The 21,021-nt window shown below is 34.8% G+C and overlaps 1 protein-coding gene across 3 annotated transcripts in view; it reads left to right on the plus strand.

The window, feature by feature from the left end:
* LOC150108792 (kinesin-like protein KIF11-B) overlaps nucleotides 1-21,021 on the plus strand; it is a 706,328-nt gene that overhangs the window by 187,749 nt on the left and 497,558 nt on the right. For all 3 annotated transcript variants that reach the window (XM_090403242.1, XM_090403252.1, XM_090403263.1), the window contains exon 10: nucleotides 2,193-2,281. In XM_090403242.1, the coding sequence (XP_090259368.1) occupies nucleotides 2,193-2,281 (89 nt within the window). The remainder of the gene's footprint in view (nucleotides 1-2,192; nucleotides 2,282-21,021) is intronic.

Genomic DNA, 21,021 nt, shown 5'->3' on the forward strand with positions numbered 1-21,021 from the left:
GAAGGGTGAAGTACTGGACGTGGGTAGAAGGAACGACAGGATCATGCGAATGAAATTGTGGCTTGGAGAAGAGCGGGTGGTTGTATTATGTTTATATGCCCCGCAAGTTGGTTGTACAGCAGAGGAAAAAGATGAGTTCTGGAATGTGTTAGATGAAGAAATGAGGGAATTGGAAGAAAATGAGATGGTGATTGTCGGAGGAGACTTGAACGGGCACATAGGAAGACAGAATAGAGACTGTGAAAGGGTGCATGGTGGCCACGGAGTGGGAATGATGAACCAGGAAGGAGAGAGGGTTGTGGACTTTGCAGTAGCATTTGATCTGGCAATTGTGAACTCGTTTTTCTTCAAGAGGGAAGAACATTTGATAACATTTAGAAGTGGTAACAACAGCTCACAAATTGACTACATTTTGACTAGAAGAAAACATCTTAAGGTTGTGACAAATTGTAAAGTAATTCCAACAGATCAAGTAGCACAACAACACCGACTGCTGTGCGCAGACTTTAAAATAAGATCGAAGATAAGAACTTCTGGTTGCCATGGGATGAAGACAATTAAGTGGTTTCGCTTAAAAGAGGAGAGTGTGAGGAAGGAAATGTCATCAGGAAGGTGAGAGACTTTAGATACTTAGGTTCAACAGTGGAAGAAGATGGAGGAGCTGAGAAGGAAGTGGGATGCAGGATACAAGCAGGTTGGAGGAACTGGAGGGAGATGGCTGGAGTGTTATGCGATAAGAGGGTGCCGATCAATCTGAAAGGCAAAATTTATAGGACAGTAGTGAGGCCAGCTATGACATATGCTATAGAAACTGTGGCCCTGAGGAAAAATAACATCAGCAGGATGGAAGTAGCAGAGATGAGAATGCTTAGGTGGATGTGCGGTGTGACCAGAAAGGATCATCTGAGAAATGACTATGTCAGGGGAACAGTGAAAGTTACGAACTTAGGAGCGAAAATACAGGAGGCAAGGTTGAGATGGTTTGGTCATGTGATGAGGAGGGAGGACGAATATGTGGGAAGAAGGGTCATGCAGATGGATGTGCAAGGAAGGCGGAAGCGTGGGTGGCCAAAGAAGAGATGGAGGGAGCTGGTAGAAGAGGACTTGAAGATGAAGAACTTGGATGTGGTGACAGCCCAAGACAGGAGGGTGTGGAGGAGACTCATAACAAAACAATGACCCCACTTAAGTGGGAGAAGCTGTAGAAGAAGAAAGATATAACCACAAGAAAGAACATATGAGGATATAAGAACATAAGTTACCTGCTACCAGTATGTTCTTTCTTGTGGTTATATCAGTTGCTTTTTTATCATTTTCTAGGGTTTTTTTATCAGAACTTTCCACCCCATAACTTTGATCCCAAAAAAATCATCAGGTGCCATTGTTTTGGGTCCACAAATAAAAGAAAGGATGTAACTTCCCATGTCTCACGAAAGTGACCTGTGACACACCAACAAACACATAAAAATTAATAGTAATGGTAAGCAAAAAGTTCAAAGGCACTTGCTTCCAATCATGCATATGAGCTCAGCCGACTTTGCTCAGAGAGGACAGGGATTTCAATTACAAAAACAACTAGAAGAAAAATGCCAACTTAATAATTATAGTAGAAGCATTGATTACACAAAAGGAAAGTTAGTGCAGAAATCAAGTAATGCTCTTACCCACTGTGGAAACCAGTATTCAGGTATTATGTAGGAAATGTGCATGATGAATGCAGGCAGTGGTAAGCTCTATAGAACCAAACTGTGTATTATAACTTGTCATTTTGTATATCTATATACTCCAGATAATGGCCTTGATATGAAGTTCAAAATGTCAGTTGCTTATTTTGGTTTATAAAATTGAAGTTATTACTATAACATGATAGTTGTCTCCATAATTTATTTGAATGAATTTAAAGTAATTAAATGAACAGCACAACAAAATTACGAAGAATATCGCATCAGCATGTTAGCACACATCACTGAGCATGCAGAAGATTGTTCTCCTCCTAGCATGCTCAGCAGGCACTGTGAAATTCATCTTGTCATTCATTTATCAATATCTACTTATATTTGACACAATCTGAATGTTTCATATTTTTTAAGATTTTTTCTAGAATTCGATAAAGAACTTTACTTTTACATTATTCTCTGTATGCAGCCAAAAACATAAAGAATATAATATTTTCTTATGTTTCTATTGGAAAGGAATATGCTGAAGATATAAAGAAATTACAGCAGGAACTGGAAGTGATTAGAAGGAAGAATGGGATTTATATTGATGAAGAAAATTATAAGTATGATGTTTTACACTTGTAACATCCATTTTTGCTAGTCATTTATATTTTTTATGTAAACATGCTAAATATTAGTGTTTCATAAACAAATTTTATCAATATCTATATAAATGTAATTATTAAACTTGACAAGAAATTATATATTCTTGTTTAATGCTTTATCTGAGTGTAAGCAAACAGTTTGCTCATGAAGTATCTTTACAACTAGACTACTTGTATATGGAGGCTAATGACTTCACATTCATTGCCTTAGTATCCTGTAAAGCAAAGCACACATCCTTTTTGAACGTGTATAATGCTATGTATTATGTGCAGAGCCACTACTTGGACTAGTTGCAACCTTTATTGAGGTACTATTAAAGTGCAGGGTTACCTCCAAAAACTCTGAGTAATGTACAAGATCTCTCTCTTTGAATCTTACTGAGTGACCCTAAAGGATCACTACTAAACTCATCACTCCTGACTGGAATCCCTCCAGGACAAGAAACTCAGTGACAGGCAAAAACCTATTTCTTTTTATGAGCAGAAGCTCTATTCCCCAGGAGCAAGCAAGCCCAATATTGTTAATAGGAGCCATATCCAGAAGAGATACTAAGGTTGAAGTAATGCAGAAGTCATAACCTTTCCCATATACCAATAGTGAAAAGGTGTATCACCCTATTATTAAAATAATCTGGATCAGAGATACTTGCTGAAAATTTTTTTTTCACTTGGTTATAAGTTAAATTAAACTTGGCATGAAATTATATTCTTGTTGATTCCTTTATCCAAGGGTAAGCAAGTAAAGTTTGCACATGAAGTATCATCATGACTAGGTTACTAGTGCATGGAGGATGATGACTTTACATTAATTGCCTTAATACTTCTGCATTTTTTCAACTTGGTATCTCTTTGGGTTTGGCGCACACTGATGAGACCTCAATAGAGGTTGAAAGTAGCCCTGGTCTGGGTAGCCCTTTGCATAATACATAGCATTATATATGCCCAAAATTAAGAATTAAACAAGAATATAATTTGTCAAGTTTAATTTAATGTATAACCAAGTAAAAAAACATTTCAATAAAAGTAATTGTTTTATAGGTGGGAAAGGTGGCACAGAAATCTCACCAAATTGATCTTTTCTAACCACACACACTATTGGGAGCCCATAATCATTTAGAGCAATGTTTCCTCAATGTTTTTTGATCATGCCCCACCTCAACGTCTCAAAGATTTTGATACCCCCCCCCCCTCTAGCATAATAGTCAGCCAAGTTCTGAAAAAGTATAGTATAAATATGTACATGTACATTTTCTAATTGCCTCCCTAAATCAACCCCCCCCCCCCCCCGTGGGGTGTACGCCCCGCGTTGAGAAACACTGATTTTGAGGAACTTGAGAAAACTCGTTTGTGTGAAAACTGAGCCTGATATTTCCTAGCTGCTGAATTCACAGGACTGCTGCCAAAAGGGCCCATGCTAAAACTAAATGACAAGGTGAATTACTAATGACTTCCCAATTCAAGTTCCTCAGCTGGTGTTCAATATTATCCTTCTTTGCATGACTTGAGGCCATCAATTAATTAGGACAATGGCCTAAGCTCACTAACTGTTCAATGCCACCAATTATTACTGTTCATCAGTAGCTGCCATATTGTTAAGATTTCTTCAGTGGTAGTGTACTGCATGAGGGAATAGAATTTTACTCTTGTTTTTCATTTTAATGGTACTGACAACACATTTAGGTCATTATAAAAAGTTCATTACAAACAGTATGAAGGAAAGTAGTAGTTATCCTGATATCAAAACTGGAGATGTTAATCTGAGGTACTTTAATATTAACTAAATCCAATACAAGCCTACAAAATTCCTTTTCTTAAATGGAAAAATTTCCATAACAAATTTGGTATGAAAATCAGCAATAAAAAGAGAACATTTTGTGTATGATTTCTTAGTGAAAATGGCATATTGAATATGGAAATATAAAAACAGAATAAGCAGAGCTATTATGGTGTGGAATCTAATGAATAAATTTATATGCAATAATAGCAAAATCTGGAGACCACATTTGTGGATATGAAAGTGTTTTTGTTGTTTATGATTTTTTTTTGTTGTATTTTGTTATATTGTTTATTTTTATAGTAACATATTAATAATTGCTTGTATCTATGTTTCTAGTTGGGGTCTCTTAAGGGTCAAAGCCAAATTGGGAGAGACCTTCATATCACCTTTCATGAATGCTAAGAACTGGCTGAGGCTTCTTAATATCCAATCCTCATCTTCACATGGTGCACCCCGTCAGTAGGTATCAGCTAGGTACTGAACAAACGAGGATGGGTTGGCAATTTGGGACTTAACCAACCAAATTGTACTCTTTTGGTTTAAACCATGATGATGATGATTCTAGTTATTTATGACAATCACTGCAATTAAGCAACAATCCAGGTCAAGCACTATATTGTTATGACATTGCTTTCTCTAAAATCTTAATGATTTCCTTAATGTAATTTCCTTCCCTATACTGTGATCTATCCCTTCCAAAATTTTCTAACCTTAAACTCTGAATCACCCTTTTGTAATTTCCCTATGAAAGTGAAAATTAGCCACCAACTTAGAGTGAATTCTCTAGACCTTCTTTCTGGGGCCGTCTCCTTTTAAGACACTGACAAAATTTTTTTTAAAGCTACGCCAGTCGGAGTCCTAGGACAGAAGAATCCTTATTCAGAGAGACCTTACCAGAATCTTAATACCTATCTTATCTTACTGAAGTTCTACAGTGCTGCAGAATTCTTAGCTTGCAGTCATGACTCTAACATTCTAAATTCCCCTTTCTTATTCCCTTTCGCATAGGTTCAGATTTTATGAGTGGTAAGTTGGTCTCATGCTCAGACAACACTCATGTTTACATAACAAAACATGTTTATTAGGATCATAGAGTACTTACATTTAGATTCAAATATGCACAAGAATTTAATCAATTAAACACTAAATCAAACTGGCGAATGCAAATGAACATTCTAATAAATAATCAACAACTCTAGCCTCTAAGTTAATCAATGATACACATAACATTCACAATACAAAATTTCAAATCAGATTCTATCTACAATTCTAGCTCCTCACATTAATTTGGTCACACACATGAGCATAAGTTTTCAGACAACCAGTCTAATGAAAATACCAACCAAATGCTAAGCATATTAGTCATTCAAAGTTCCCTAAGTATTTGCCCATAATTTCCTTTCTACTAGAAACTGATTCACCTTTCCTTCTAATACTATTGGAAAATAAGTAAGAAAGTTCTGTACATTACTATCACTGTGTCTGATTACCATCTCCACCTGGTCCATCTTCTTTTGTTGGGTAAGATTCTGCACTTCAGTTTGTGTCCACGTGGAGGTCATATTGTTCATCCGATAAGGCCTTTCTCTGCACTTAGCGATGCTAGCGTTCATCTCGATTTTTGTGGTCACTATTGTCAGCGTTCCTGCCTTTGGGAAATAACTTTCCACTGCCAGTCCGGTACCCATCAAGCATTCACGGGGAAAAGCTCGCCATCCGACATCATAGCACTTTCTTCTATTGGTCAGCAACATCAGATCCAAGCGAGAACGGGAACAAAACTTGAGAGAGCTTGAAGCTCACGCGAATCCTTACTTATTCTATCTCCGTTGCGTCCCCTTTTCCACTGCAGAGATCTTCACATGGCACTTTCCCTTGTGCCCTTAAGCTGTTTCGTCATAATTCTTCTCCTCGAGGAGCGCTCTTTTTGGGAAACGTGAGCTCAATTCGCCTTCCGCCTAAGCTTTTGCCTCAGGCATTACGCCAGACTGGGTGGCTAGCACGCCACCCTTGGACTTTTGTTTACACCGGATATACATTTCATATAGAATACATTTTGATCGCTACAACTTACAAAATGGACTTTCTATTTAGACAAACAAAATTCATTTTTCCTTTGTACTTCACATTAAAGTTATTCATTTATGCTCCCTTTTTACAATTTGTTTCCTTACTATAGTACAAGTATCTCTTAGTTGTTATTTTCTTCTTGTTAGCTCTTGAATGAAATAATTTTAATGAAAATTCCCCATTCAAGTTCTAACAATATCTTGACTTGGATAAAAAAGGAACAGATGTGTGAGAGAAGTATATTGGTTATAGCAATTAACATAATTGATGTCTCATTGATGGAAAAAGATATGTAAGACACCAAGGAACATTTGTGATCCAATGAACTAATGCTTTTAGATGTGCTTTAAGAAGGCAGTAATATCAGATTTGACTATACTGGTCTAATCAGGAAGAAAACTGTAGATATGAAACTAATAATGAGCCCTTAATTACACTGCACTACCATATCTGGTGTACTTCATGAGCATATAAATTATACTACAATATGTCAGGAAATTATGTTGATTATTAACAAATGTAAATTTGTACCTAATTAAATTAGTTTATTTTTTATAATGATAACGATGGATTAATATGCTATCACTATTAAAGCAAATTTTTTAAATAGACTTAGAGCATGTGGAAACAAACTCCATGCCTTTGCCAGATTCTAGTGTTAATACAGTATTTGAAGTGTAATGATTGTCCTTACTATTTTGTTAAGATGTTTCATTATTATTAACATGTTCATGTTGAGTAGTGTTTCACTTCACTTGGTAACTCATTTTACCATATGTCACTTCTGTGTTTCATAAAATTGTAATTATTTTAATTTATTTCTTTGAATTCTAATAGTTTTGTAGATAAAGTTATCTTCCTGCAGTTGATAAATCTTTTCCTAACATAAGTGTCATTCTGGTACTTGATAATTTAACTATGTCTTGATGTTTAACTCTATAAACATTATTAGTTCACTGAATAAGGCTAAACAGCTTACCCAGTTAACTAATAGCTGTAGTGAACTTATATCTATTTATACACATATACATTACAGTACTCCTTATTTTTAGAGTTTAGTTTTTTTTCTATGTGGCATCTGTATAATAAGTAAAAATTCATAAAAAATGTTTAATCACCAAATCTCCTTTTGCTTGTTTAAATAAATTATTAAATGTTTAGGGGGGTGTTGTGACAGCTTCTCAAAGTTTGTGTATTGAAAATGCATAATAAGAAAACTACAACAGGCATAATCAGAACCCAAACATGTTTTAATAAGTTCACTCTTGAATTTTCAAGCTGCTTTTCTCTACATGTATTTGCATCATAACAGATCATTTTTAAAACATCTTTAGTTAAGTTATAAAAGTCAAGCAACATTGCTACCTGAAAGACAACATAAATAAGACTTATTAGAAAGTGCAGCCAAATTGTCCCACTCATAACTCCCTTCCACAAAAGAAGTCATGCCATTATTTTTTCATTACAAAAAAGACACAAGTGAGGCAGCCAGCCCATTCCACACACCATGAAGCTTTGGCAAAAGGAAATGGCAAAGTCAAAGGCATATTTAGAGAATGGGAAAATCCTTGGAAAGAGCAAAAACAAGGTGAAGAATTAAGAGGTATTAATGAGAAGGAAAACAAGTGGAAAGAAAATCCTGAAGATCTCTTTGACATTGCCCAGTACCTTGGACTTCTTAAAATTCCATAAGACAAATGGAAAGGAAAATGATAATTATTGACAGCACACTTACAAGGAAAGAAGCTGCAGTAGAGAAATGAGAAGAAAATTTTAGAAAATGAAGAGAAGGTTAACTTCTTTCATTGGTCACTTTGACGTCTTCTGTATTTTTTAGTTCTGACATCGTAATATTTACTGTTAGATCATTCTTTGTTTTTTAAAATTTTACTTCTTTATTATCCTTAGTCCAGAGATTCTGAACATAAGTAATGCATTTTTCTAAATCTATTGTTTGTTTCATGTATTTTATAGGTTTTTGGTTGTGACTTAGATATATCCTTTTCTAGTCCTGTTACAAAATCATTCTATATCTGTGTTTTTTCCTTACTTCTCATTTTGCAATTGTAGTTTCCTTTGTACTCTATTTTTGTTTCTACTATCTTGGAATTTAACCATGTGACTCTTTATTATCTTTTCTATTTCTTTGTACCAGTTTCATAGTCCTCTTTTTCTATTCCATTTATTCTTTATTACTAAGCTTTCTTTTGCTGCTTTTGTCAAGATTTGTTTCAGATTTTCCCATTCTTCATCTATGTCATTTGATTCATGTATGGCTTCTATTTTTAATCAATGCTTTTCTGATACTGTTGCCTAGTATGGGTATCTTGTAATAAAGAAATTTTGTAACTCAGTTGACAGTTATTTTCTACTTTATTTATTTTTAGTCATTTTGGTTTGAATCAAATTTTTGCCAACACCACATAATGATCAGAGTTTAGTTCAAAGCCTCAGTACACTTACATTTAGGATTAACTAGGCTAATTGAAAATTTGCTATAATGTAGTCAATAACTGACTTATATCCTCTGGCTGACCATGTATATTTATGTATTTCTTTATGTTCAATTACTGAGTTCATTATTCTCATAATGAACTCTATATTTGATTTTGATTACATGTATCTTCACCAAATCTCCTTTTGCTTGTTTTGTATTTCCTGTTTCCTATTCTGGTATTTAAATCCCCTGCTAAGTAGTAAATAGTCTGTTTTATTTGTTTTATCTATGACTTTCTACAGTTCTTTGTAAGAGATTTTATTGTCTTCTTCTTCTGGTAAATATTGCATCCATTATTGTTATGTGACCTCTTAATGTTTTTAGTAATTTCTATTAGTCTTTCATTCCAATAGTTATAATATATAATATTGTTCTTCATAGATTTGTGTATTATTATCAATGTACCTGTTTTTGCTCTTTCTTCTTTTTTTTTATTTTTATTTTTAACTCTGCTATAGATTTATATACAGTTATTTATTTCTTTGGTACCTTTGACTTTTTTTTGTTTCTGTTACCACACATATCTTTACATTGGCTTGGTTTAGTTCTTCATCAAATTCCTCTTCTTTCTGTATTATGCTCCTTACATTCCAAGTTGTAATTTTCAATATATGTTCCTTGTTCCATTTTCATTTACCTTTTCTTATATCATGGTCATTTTGCTGATAGTCTCTCCAGCTTTTCATTGGCTAAGACTTGAAAGTATATTAAATTTTTCCCAGGACAAGTTACTAACCTTTTGCTGAGTAAGTTCAGTGGTAGGGTTGCTATGTAGTGCCTCTGGACAGGCAATTCTAACAGCATTTGCTGTGTTAGGACTATACTACCCATACCAGTAGTACATGTGATCCTGATGTTCAGAGATGTGTTTATTGACAAATCTTGTTAGTCCATAGTGAAACAAGTTGCACAAACATGGTACATTGTGTAGATAGCATCAGTGGTGAGAGACTGTCTTTTGTGGACAGTATTGGGTTATGAATTTGGTTGGTTGATGGGTTTATAGATAGCAATGAGTTTATATATTTTCATAATTAGTGCCACCCATTCAGAAATTTTTCTTGTTTGGTTTTTCTGTATAGGAGAATCTTTAATTATTTCCATTTAGTGAGACTGTTTGTTTGAGTTTGTTTCCAGTTGTTTTACAGATTTTTCAGAAGAACAAATCTTGTCTCTCAATACTAGAAAATTTTGGTACTATATTTTTAAGATGAATGGTAAGCTAATATACTGTGGATATAGTAACCTGTAAAAGTTGGTTTTCAGTAGACAGAAGTGGAAATGGATCCGTCTTGTTTATATGTTGGATGTGTACATCTAAAAAGGAAATACCTTTGATTCTTTTTCTACTGTGAACTTGCAAGGATGTAGGATGTTGGTTTTTTTTTAGAAACAATTGGAATTTTGATTCTGTACAATTCCAGACTGCAAAGTTGACATCAACGTACAGAATCAAAACTCCACTCATCCATGTTGTTAAAACTCCACGCAGCAATATTGTTAATTTCTCTCAAGAGAAAAGATTCTTTCTTCCAGGTGTTCAAGTTAAAAGTTGGCTAGGTCATGTGATAGGGGTGAGCCCATTACAGTTCATTCCACTTGTCTGTATATTTTTTCTTTCCACATGAAGTAACCAGATGTAATTGTAAATTTGAATAAGTCTGCTATGTCTGATGGAAATTTTTGGGCTAGAAATTCTGTTCTCTCTTTCTGAGAGATATTTATGAGAAGAGAAAGACAGAGAGAGAGATAAAGTATGTCAAAGCTTAATAACATGTTTGTATGAGCAGTTTTGTGTTTTTTATTCTTGCAAGAAATTCTGTGGAATTTTATAAACATTTACAGCATGTAAGACAGTCATTAACAATTGAGGTCGACTTCAGTTGTATTAAATAAATTTGTAATCTCTATTTTTTTGTTTCCTCGTCAGCAATTTCCTGATATATTCCCTCAAGGGGTGTTCAGTTCAGGTTGGTATGAGAGCATTACATGATTAAGTTTACATTATTATTAATCTCCTATCAACAATCATCCAACTTAGTTTATTAATTGTGAGCACTCTAATATTATCATATCTAACATTCCTTGTTTCTAAGGCACTTCTGACTGAATCATTCCACCTAGATCTTGGTCTTCTTCTGGATTGCTTTCCCAATCTTGGCATGAAACACCTCTTTTGCTATCCTTTCCTTGTCCATTAAGTGGCCATGCTATCTTAGATTTGCTCTGTCGACACATTCTTGAATGCTAATAATGTCAAGTTCCTTTCTAATATCTTCATTTTTAATAAAAGTTTGTCATCTGTTTGCCCCCTAATTTTTCTAAGAACTCTCATATCTGTGGTCTGTAATCTTTGATCAAGAGCTTCATTTCTAACCCAACTCATAGATCCATAACTTAAAACTGATTTGAACACATCTTGTGTACTGCTAGTTTCGTGTTTTTTCTAATTTATCTCTTATTTCATATAAATTTATTCAGCGGACTACCTACCTTACTAGCTTTACTTATACTGTTGTCTGTTTCCAGATGTAACTTGCCATCTTCATTAAAAACTGTGCCTAAATAGCTGAAATATCTCACTTGTCCTATAGACTCCTTCAGAATGCAGCTGAAGATTTCTATTCTCCTACCTATTTTTATAGTTCTGGTCTTTTTATTGCTGGTTTTCCTGCCAAATTTGTTACAGCTGTTATTCAGTTTAGTGAGAGAATCCTGGAGACTTGCACTATATGTGTTTTTAGGAGTACAGCATCATCCATAAAATAAAGAGCTAAGTTTGACATTTCCAATTCTAATATCAGGCCTAATGCCACTTTTTTTCATAATGTAATCCATATTAGATGATGAATAGAATAAGAGTTGAGATGTGCATCCATGTTTTACCCCTGATTTTGCATCAAACTATCTTCCTGTATTTCCTTCAATTCTCATTGATGATTAACAACTTAAATATCGACTATGTATGGACTCTGGACGGGCAGGAGTCTTACAGAAGCAAGAGATAGAGGAATGGAAGAGGACTGTTCATCAGCTGCAACTCTCTTAAGCATGCATAAATCTTACCTGGCACACTTAGGAGAAATTCCCCTGTAATTTTCACTTTCAGCTTTATTACCTTTTTTTTTTTTTTTTTATAAATGAGTACTATGAGAGCTCCACTCCCATCATCAGGAATTTGACCTCTGATCAGGCCCTCTGAATTATACAGTGTAGCCACTGCAAAACCTTTATACCTCCATACTTAGGCATTTCTGGTCGAATATCATTTACTCCAGCTGCCTTTCCACATTTCCAGTGTTTGATGGCTTTTTCTATATTAGGTGTTGATATGTATTCCTTTTTGCACTCCTCTTGAAAATGTTCTAGTATGGTTCTGTCCTGCTTAATTCATTTAACAGTCTTTCAAAGTAATTACCCCAAACATCTAGGATATCCTTATCTTCAGTTTTCATGTCATATATAATATATAAATGTTCTATAGGTTTATTAATACCCTTTCATGGATGGGAACCACATAAAATAATAATAATACAATAAAAAGTATTTATCATCTCTGATTCCTTTTACAGTATTCTTATCTCCATTTCTAAGCTTCTTCAATAGCCTCCAGAACATTTTGCCACCTTCCTGATATTTATTTTCTATATTCTTATCAGTCTTCCTGTGACATTTGTTTATCTACTTTTACACACAGCTTAGCTCTCTTACATTTTTCTCTGTGTTCTTTTAGTGCATCTGCTGACTTATTTGCTAGGAACTTTGGTATGCTTTCTTCTTTTCCAGGACTGCTTCTTTAACTTCTTGTGTCCACCACAGTGTTCTTCCTTGCAGACATCTTCACCATATAGCTTTCTAGCTGAATCATTGAATGTCTTCTTCAGAGTTTGCCACTGAGACTCCAAGGTTTGGTTCTTTTTCAATCTTTTTCATATTTTTCTTCAACAATGTTTGTATTGTCAAGTCTACAGTTTACCTGTAAAAGCTACTAAACTTTAATTCTTTTTAAAACTTTCTCACTTTTTATTGTATTATTATTATTATTATTTTATGTGGTTCCCATCCATGAAAGGGTATTAATAAATCTATAGAACATTTATATATTATATATAATATAATAAGTAATATTTATATATTACTAATACCCCAATACCCTTTACTATAGGTTTACTAAAACCCTAAAGGACAGTTTGCAATCCTTATCCCATTCATGGTAAGGAATTTACATACTATTACTTTCAGTGCGATATCTATTTTTATCCTGCTTAAGCCTGAACCTCATTGACTGTATCATTGTTGATAGTAATATCACTATGCTGGTAAAGTATACATGATTGTTGATAGTAATAATATCATCATGCTGATAAAGGATACAAGAGTGTACAGAAGATATGAAATTGGAAGTAAATCACAGTCAGTGAGGCTTTTCTTATTTCATGTGTCTTCTCTCCACGTGAATTTGTGCACATCTTTATGGTGTTTATGGTGTGATTGTAATGACTAGTCCATGTCCTGAGCAGAGGTCCAGTAAATACTTACCACTATTATAAGTTTTGTCCTTTTTTCCAAATTTTCCCAAAGTGTTCCTATATGCCTTGTGGGATTGATTTCCTACTCTGCTGTTCAGATCTCTAACAAGGAACACTTATTTCCTTTTTTTTTTTTAAACTGCCTGTTATAATGATTCAAAAAATTTCTCCACTTCTTCCTTAGAAGAACCTTCTATGTGGACCATATGCACAAGAATTTGTGCATATGGTCCATTTTCATTTCCCCATTTTGAAGTTTGCCTACCTAACTCTACTTGAAACTGCCTTCCAATCAAGAAGTTTATCTTCGTGTTCGTTGATAGTAATATCAACAAACATTTGGTGTTGAATGCTCACTGCTCCTTCCATTCCTTGATCATTATTGCCCAAATATAATGTTGTATACTTATTATTTAGTATGATCTTACCTGTTTTTGTCTTCTTTGTCTCAGTAATGCCACTTCCTCTTTATATTGATGGTTCCTCTCTTCATTTCTTCCGATTTGAGGTTTATTCTTCTTCTACTCATAGATGTTGAGTTAGAGCTTTTTGTTAACATATCTTTTTTAATTTTATTTTTAACCCCAATAGTTTTAACTTATAAGCACGCAACTGTATACATAAAGATTTCAAATTCCTTGTTGTTCACTGTTTTGCACTGGTGATGTCTTATTATGATACATTAGATAAAATGTCTATAATAAATTTGATTTTTCTGTGGTACACGTATAATTCTATCTTTTGTGCTGTTGACTCTCCAAAATAGTCTCGGTCCTTCCTGGGGAGTCAACAGCACAAAAGAGCAAGTTACGAGTAAAGCTATAATTGAAACAAGGTAAGCCGTGTGCTAGAATTTTATTTTTAAAGAAGTGCAGATGTGCTGACTTTTACCGACTGTTGCTAAGTTAAAAGAAGTCGTTAAATTGTCAGGTGTTCCATTAATCCAAAAGCTAGCTATTCTCTGCTGCTTAATCATTTATGAGTTTCAAAAAAGGAATTGAGTGTTAAATATCATAAAAACAGCAGAGTTGGAAGCTGATCTGTGAAATATGCTAAACCTAGACTTATTCCATACAGTTATTAATATATCAAAAATGCAGGCAATAAAGCCTGTGAAATAAAGTATTGCAAATTTCAATAAGAAATACTCAACCTTACTAAAACAATCGCAGAAAAATATAACCTAATTCCTAATGGATAAATGGGTTGTTGATTTATCTGAGTTTCCTCAAACTAAGGATGAACTGAATGTAGTAGCATGGGACCAAAGGTCTGCCATTTTGGACAATTGAATTCCCTATTTAGATTTCATGCACAACATTGAAAAGAACATCAATCATCTGTCTATTAAGGAAGCTAACAAACGTACACTTTGAAGTAACCAAGGAGATCCATAATGCCCAACCATTGGAACTGAATATTCTGCTGTCAGAGTTATAAAAGCCTCGAAGTTTTTAAAATACAATAATAACATAGTTATAATCAAAGCTCACAAGGGACCACTGTATTCTTAGATTCCAAATCATGTGATTGAAAAATGAAATTACTTCTTTGTGATCAGAATACATACTCTAAGCTTAATACAGATCCTGCCCAAAGTCAACTCAATAAATGCAGTGTTATTGGTAAAACAACATCTATAGATCAAGAAACTATCAAAAGACTTAGATCATACCATATGATATCCTCTAAAACAGGGCTGTCCAGAGCACTTCCCACGGGCCGCATCTGGCCTGCAGTGTGATTTTGTGTGACCCACCTGTGAGTTTTGATTTTCACGGGCAAAAAAATAAAATAATTTGAATCGAATGCATATTAGATATTTTAATTCTATCAATAATCTTGATGTTGGTAATTTTATTTGGCGTTTTTGCATCACTATATACCCATGTGTTTTTCAAATATTAGATGTGTCAAAGAAGCGCTCTTACACTATTTTGTTCCAACACGCATGCTATGGGCACTCACAGGGAACTTGAGAGCACGATTAGTGTTGTTCGTTTGTTCAGCTATCGAGGTTGTGTGAATGTAGTAGCATGGGACCAAAGGTCTGCCATTTTGCCCAATTGAATTCCCTATTTAGATTTCATGCACAACATCGAAAAGAACATCAGTCATCTGTCTATTAAGGAAGCTAACAAACGTACACTTTGAAGTAGCCAAGGAGATCTATAATGCCCAACCATTGGAACTGAATATTCTGCTGTCAGAGTTATAAAAGCCCCGAAGTTTTTAAAATGCAATAATAACATAGTTATAATCAAAGCTCACAAGGGACCACTGTATTCTTAGATTCCAAATCATGTGATTGAAAAATGAAATTACTTCTTTGTGATCAGAATACATACTCTAAGCTTAATACAGATCCTGCCCAAAGTCAACTCAATAAATGCAGTGTTATTGGTAAAACAACATCTATAGATCAAGAAACTATCAAAAGACTTAGATCATACCATATGATATCCTCTAGAACAGGGCTGTCCAAAGCACTTCCCACGGGCCGCATCTGGCCTGCAGTGTGATTTTGTGTGACCCACCTGTGGGTTTTGATTTTCACGGGCAAAAAAATAAAATAATTTGAATCGAATGCATATTAGATATTTTAATTCTATCAATAATCTTGATGTTGGTAATTTTATTTGGCGTTTTTGCATCACTATATACCCATGTGTTTTTCAAATATTAGATGTGTCAAAGAAGCGCTCTTACACTATTTTGTTCCAACGCGCATGCTATGGGCACTCACAGGGAACTTGAGAGCACGATTAGTGTTGTTCGTTTGTTCAGCTATCGAGGTTGTGTGAATGTAGTAGCATGGGACCAAAGGTCTGCCATTTTGCCCAATTGAATTCCCTATTTAAATTTCATGCACAACATCGAAAAGAACATCAGTCATCTGTCTATTAAGGAAGCTAACAAACGTACACTTTGAAGTAGCCAAGGAGATCTATAATGCCCAACCATTGGAACTGAATATTCTGCTGTCAGAGTTATAAAAGCCCCGAAGTTTTTAAAATGCAATAATAACATAGTTATAATCAAAGCTCACAAGGGACCACTGTATTCTTAGATTCCAAATCATGTGATTGAAAAATGAAATTACTTCTTTGTGATCAGAATACATACTCTAAGCTTAATACAGATCCTGCCAAAAGTCAACTTAATAAATGCAGTGTTATTGGTAAAACAACATCTATAGATCAAGAAACTATCAAAAGATTTAGATCATACCATATGATATCCTCTAGAACAGGGCTGTCCAAAGCACTTCCCACGGGCCGCATCTGGCCTGCAGTGTGATTTTGTGTGACCCACCTGTGAGTTTTGATTTTCACGGGCAAAAAAATAAAATAATTTGAATCGAACGCATATTAGATATTTTAATTCTATCAATAATCTTGATGTTGGTAATTTTATTTGGCGTTTTTGCATCACTATATACCCATGTGTTTTTCAAATATTAGATGTGTCAAAGAAGCGCTCTTACACTATTTTGTTCCAACGCGCATGCTATGGGCACTCACAGGGAACTTGAGAGCACGATTAGTGTTGTTCGTTTGTTCAGCTATCGAGGTTGTGTGAATGTAGTAGCATGGGACCAAAGGTCTGCCATTTTGCCCAATTTCATGCACAACATCAAAAAGAACATCGGTCATCTGTCTATTAAGGAAGCTAACAAACATGCACTTTGAAGTAGCCAAGGAGATCTATAATGCCCAACCATTGGAACTGAATATTCTGCTGTCAGAGTTATAAAAGCCCCGGAGTTTTTAAAATGCAATAATAACATAGTTATAATCAAAGCTCACAAGGGACCACTGTATTCTTAGATTCCAAATCATGTGATTGAAAAATGAAATTACTTCTTTGTGATCAGAATACATACTCTAAGCTTAATACAGATCCTGCCAAAAGTCAACTCAATAAATGCAGTGTTATTGGTAAAACAACATCTATAGATCAAGAAACTATCAAAAGACTTAGATCATACCATATGATATCCTCTAGAACAGGGCTGTCCAAAGCATTTCCCACGGGCCACATCTGGCCTGCAGTGTGATTTTGTGTGACCCACCTGTGGGTTTTGATTTTCACGGGCAAAAAAAATAAAATAATTTGAATCGAATGCATATTAGATATTTTAATTCTATCAATAATCTTGATGTTGGTAATTTTATTTGGCGTTTTTGCATCACTATATACCCATATGTTTTTCAATTATTAGATGAGTCAACGAAGCGCTCTTACACTGTTTTGTTCCAAAGCGCATGCTATGGGCGCTCACAGAGAACTTGAGAGTACGATTAGTGTTGTTCGTTTGTTCAGCTATCGAGGTTGTGTGTGTCGCTGCTACTCACCAAATTAATAGATACGCATTGTGATGAGGCCCTCGGATAAATATTTTTTTTAATATGGCCCTCGAATTATTTAAGATTGGACAGTCCTGATCTAGAATATGTCAAATTACATAAAATTAAATGTCCACTCAGACTTATTGGTCATTCTGTATGTAATCCTACATATAAAATCTCAAGATTACTGTCAAACCTTTTTCGTCCTCTCATTGGCTACTCAGCTTCTTCAAAAAAAGTTCTACAGAATTTCTTGCAACAATTAAAGACATAAAACTGGCTGATTCAAACATTTGGTAAGCTTTGGCATTGTCTCTCTCTTCACAAATATCTCTCAGGAAGAGATCACAGAATTTATAGCTCAAATATTTCCATCAGATATAGCAGACTTATTCAAATTTACGGTTACATCTGGTTACTTCATGTGGAAAGATAAAATATACAAATAAATGGAAGAAATTGTAATGGGCTTGAGCATCTGGAAGAATCTTTTCTCTTGACTGAAAATTGACAATATGGCTGCAGTGCACTGAAGATAACTTTGCAGTTTGGAGTCCACAGAACCAGAACTTCACTCATTTTTACAAAAAATCAACACTCCTACATCCTCCTATTAAGTTCACACTAGAAAATGAATCATCAAAAGGTATTTCCTTTCTAGAAGTACACATCCAGCATAAACAAGAGGGATCCATTTCCTCTTCTGCTTACTGAAAACCAAGTTTTACAGGTTGCTATATCCACAATACATCAGCTCACCATCCATCATAAAAATGTGGCATCAAAAATTTCTATTATCTTTTTTATATCAGTTCCACACTTAAGGCCACCAGAACTATAGCACGTTAGAAAGGATAAATCTGTTCACATTTTGCTTGAACATCTGAGGGTTGTAATCTTTGTGGAAGGCAGATTGGGTGGAGAAGTAGATGGAATGAAACAGGAGGCAGTGAAGTTGGTTTGGTGAATTTCAAGATGGACTGTAAAAGGGTGTTGGTTAGCAGTGGCTCTTGTTTTCATGATTTTGAAGGAGAGTGGAGGAATAATGGTGGTCAATTCAGTAGAGCACTGTCCATGAAAGTATCTATAGAAGAGACACAAGGCAGATACTGAATGTCTGTGAGAGAAGGATTGAAGTGGGTATGTGAGAGAGGGATCATTAATGAATGAGGTTGCCTTTTTTCTGGATAGAATTGAGCAATCTTAGAGAGGATTTTGGTGCTCTACTCCAAATAGCTGCTAACTCTATGCAAAGATGTAGTCTTTTGTGCAAAAAAAGTACAAGTTTTTTGGAGGCTGTGGAAGCTATAGTTGAAAAGTGGTTGTGCCAGAGCACACAAGATTTGTTCTTCTGAATAATCTCTAAAACAACAACTGGAAACTCTCAAACAAAAAACCTCATTAAATAGTTATAATCAAAGAATAACTCGGAAAATAATGATTCCTATACATCAACTATGACAAGAAGAAATCCACCTCCTATACCATATATTAAAGGCCACCAATTTGTGTCACCCATCTGAATGGCTGGCACAAATTGGTGTTTGTGAAAAAAAAAACAGTGAGAATAAAAAAAATATTCTCATTGCTATCTATCAACCAAAATCATAACCTGCTACTTGGCCTCCACAATGTACCACTTTTGAGCAACTTGTTTTACTATGGACAAACAGGAAGATCTGTCAATAAATGTATCTCTGAACATGAGGACAACATCTGGCTTATGAAAACTCACAAATCTGGTCTGGCACAACATGGGATTTGTAAACATTAGCCTCAGAATCCATTTGGAAAACAAGTTGCTACATAGGTCCATGTATAAACAAGAATGTTTATGCAAAGGAAATGCTGAAGTCCTTAATCAATCTAACCTTAATCATAATTATTTCTTTACTATTCTTGAAGTCTGAACTGTATTAAATAAATTTGTGATGTCTAGTTTTTTTATTTTAACTCATCCATTTTAACTTTATTTTCAGTTTAAGGGTCAAAGCTGTATAACTGAGAGGAGACCTCCACATAGCCTTTAAAGGAATGTGGAGAACCAACCAGGGCTTCTGACCTAATGTTCAATCCTTACCTTCTCATGGTGCATCCTGTTGGGTATCTACTGGATACTGAACAAACGAGGATGGGCTGGCAATTTGGGATTTTTCTGACCAAATTGTAATTCTTATTGGCTTAAACCAAATTACAAAATGATGGTACAACATGACAAAATTTCATGCCAGCTGGGGTGTCGCCCAGTTCAACAAGGCCCCGATTGTTTTCACCAGGGAACCAGGGTGAACAGAGAAAAGTCAGCTACTGGAACAAATCTAAAAAAACACCCCAACTCAACATCACCAGAGTTAAAGATCAGCATTATCAACATAAGAAGCCTGAATGGTAAAGAAATGGAGCTAGCTGAGGAATTAGATAAGTACCAGATCGACATAATAGGGGTGACTGAAACAAAAAAGACAAAAACTGGTATCATCTTTCTGAGCAATAAATACAAAATGTTATATTCAGGTAATGACAATCAAGGAAAAGAAGGAATAGCCATTGTATTCAACACTAAATGCGAGGCTACTCTTCTTGAATGGTAGGCAGTCTCAAGTAGAGTGATGTGGGTAAATATCAGAATGGTCAACTGGACAATGAGACTTAATTGTGCCTATGATCCCACAGATGGTTCTACTAAGGTAGAAGTGGAGGAATTTTTTGAGGATTTAGAGAAAGCATCTGACACAATGAAAAAGGAAAAGTTAATCCTTGTTGGGGATCTAAATAGCAGAGTGAGAAATGATTGTCAGACATACAAAAAATATTGCGAAAATTTGGAGAAATAATGGCAAATATTTGTTGGATTTCTGCTCAGCACATGGACTGGTTATTACTAACACCATGTTACAACATAAAAATGTGCACAAATTCACATGGAGAGAAGAGGCAAGGAATAAGAAAAGTCTCATTGACTATATTATTGTTGATAGTGATGTTTTCTCCCTGGTGCAGGACACCAGAGTGTACAGAGGATTTGAAATTGGAAGTGATCACTATTTAGTATTGAGCAGGATAAAATTGAATTTCATATTGAAAAGAATAACATAATTAAAGTAATAAAGTTTTAAAGCGAATAAAAGTTGAGCAGCTCTCAGATGTGAACTCTAGACTAAAATACACAAAGATTATTGAAGAAAAAATGAAAGAGTTTGAGAACAGGAACCAAACTTTAAAGATGCAGTGGCAAGCCTTGAAATAAAACCTTGATTGATTCAGCCAGAGGCACATGTGGTGAGGTTGTCTGCAAGGATAGAAAAATCAGAACTCCATGTTGGACACAGAAAGTTAAAGAGGCAGGAAGAAAAAGAAGAAAGCATTTCATAACTTCCTGGCAAATATGTCAGCTTGTGCTCTTAGGGAATACAGGGGGAAATGTAAGAAAGCTAAACGCTGTTTAAAACTAGCTAAACAAAAGTCATGGGAGG

This window comes from Typopeltis vanoorti, chromosome 2, assembly GCF_054136105.1.
Source record: "Typopeltis vanoorti isolate ZY-2024b chromosome 2, IOZ_Tvanoo_1.0, whole genome shotgun sequence".
NCBI classification, from domain to species: domain Eukaryota; kingdom Metazoa; phylum Arthropoda; class Arachnida; order Uropygi; family Thelyphonidae; genus Typopeltis; species Typopeltis vanoorti.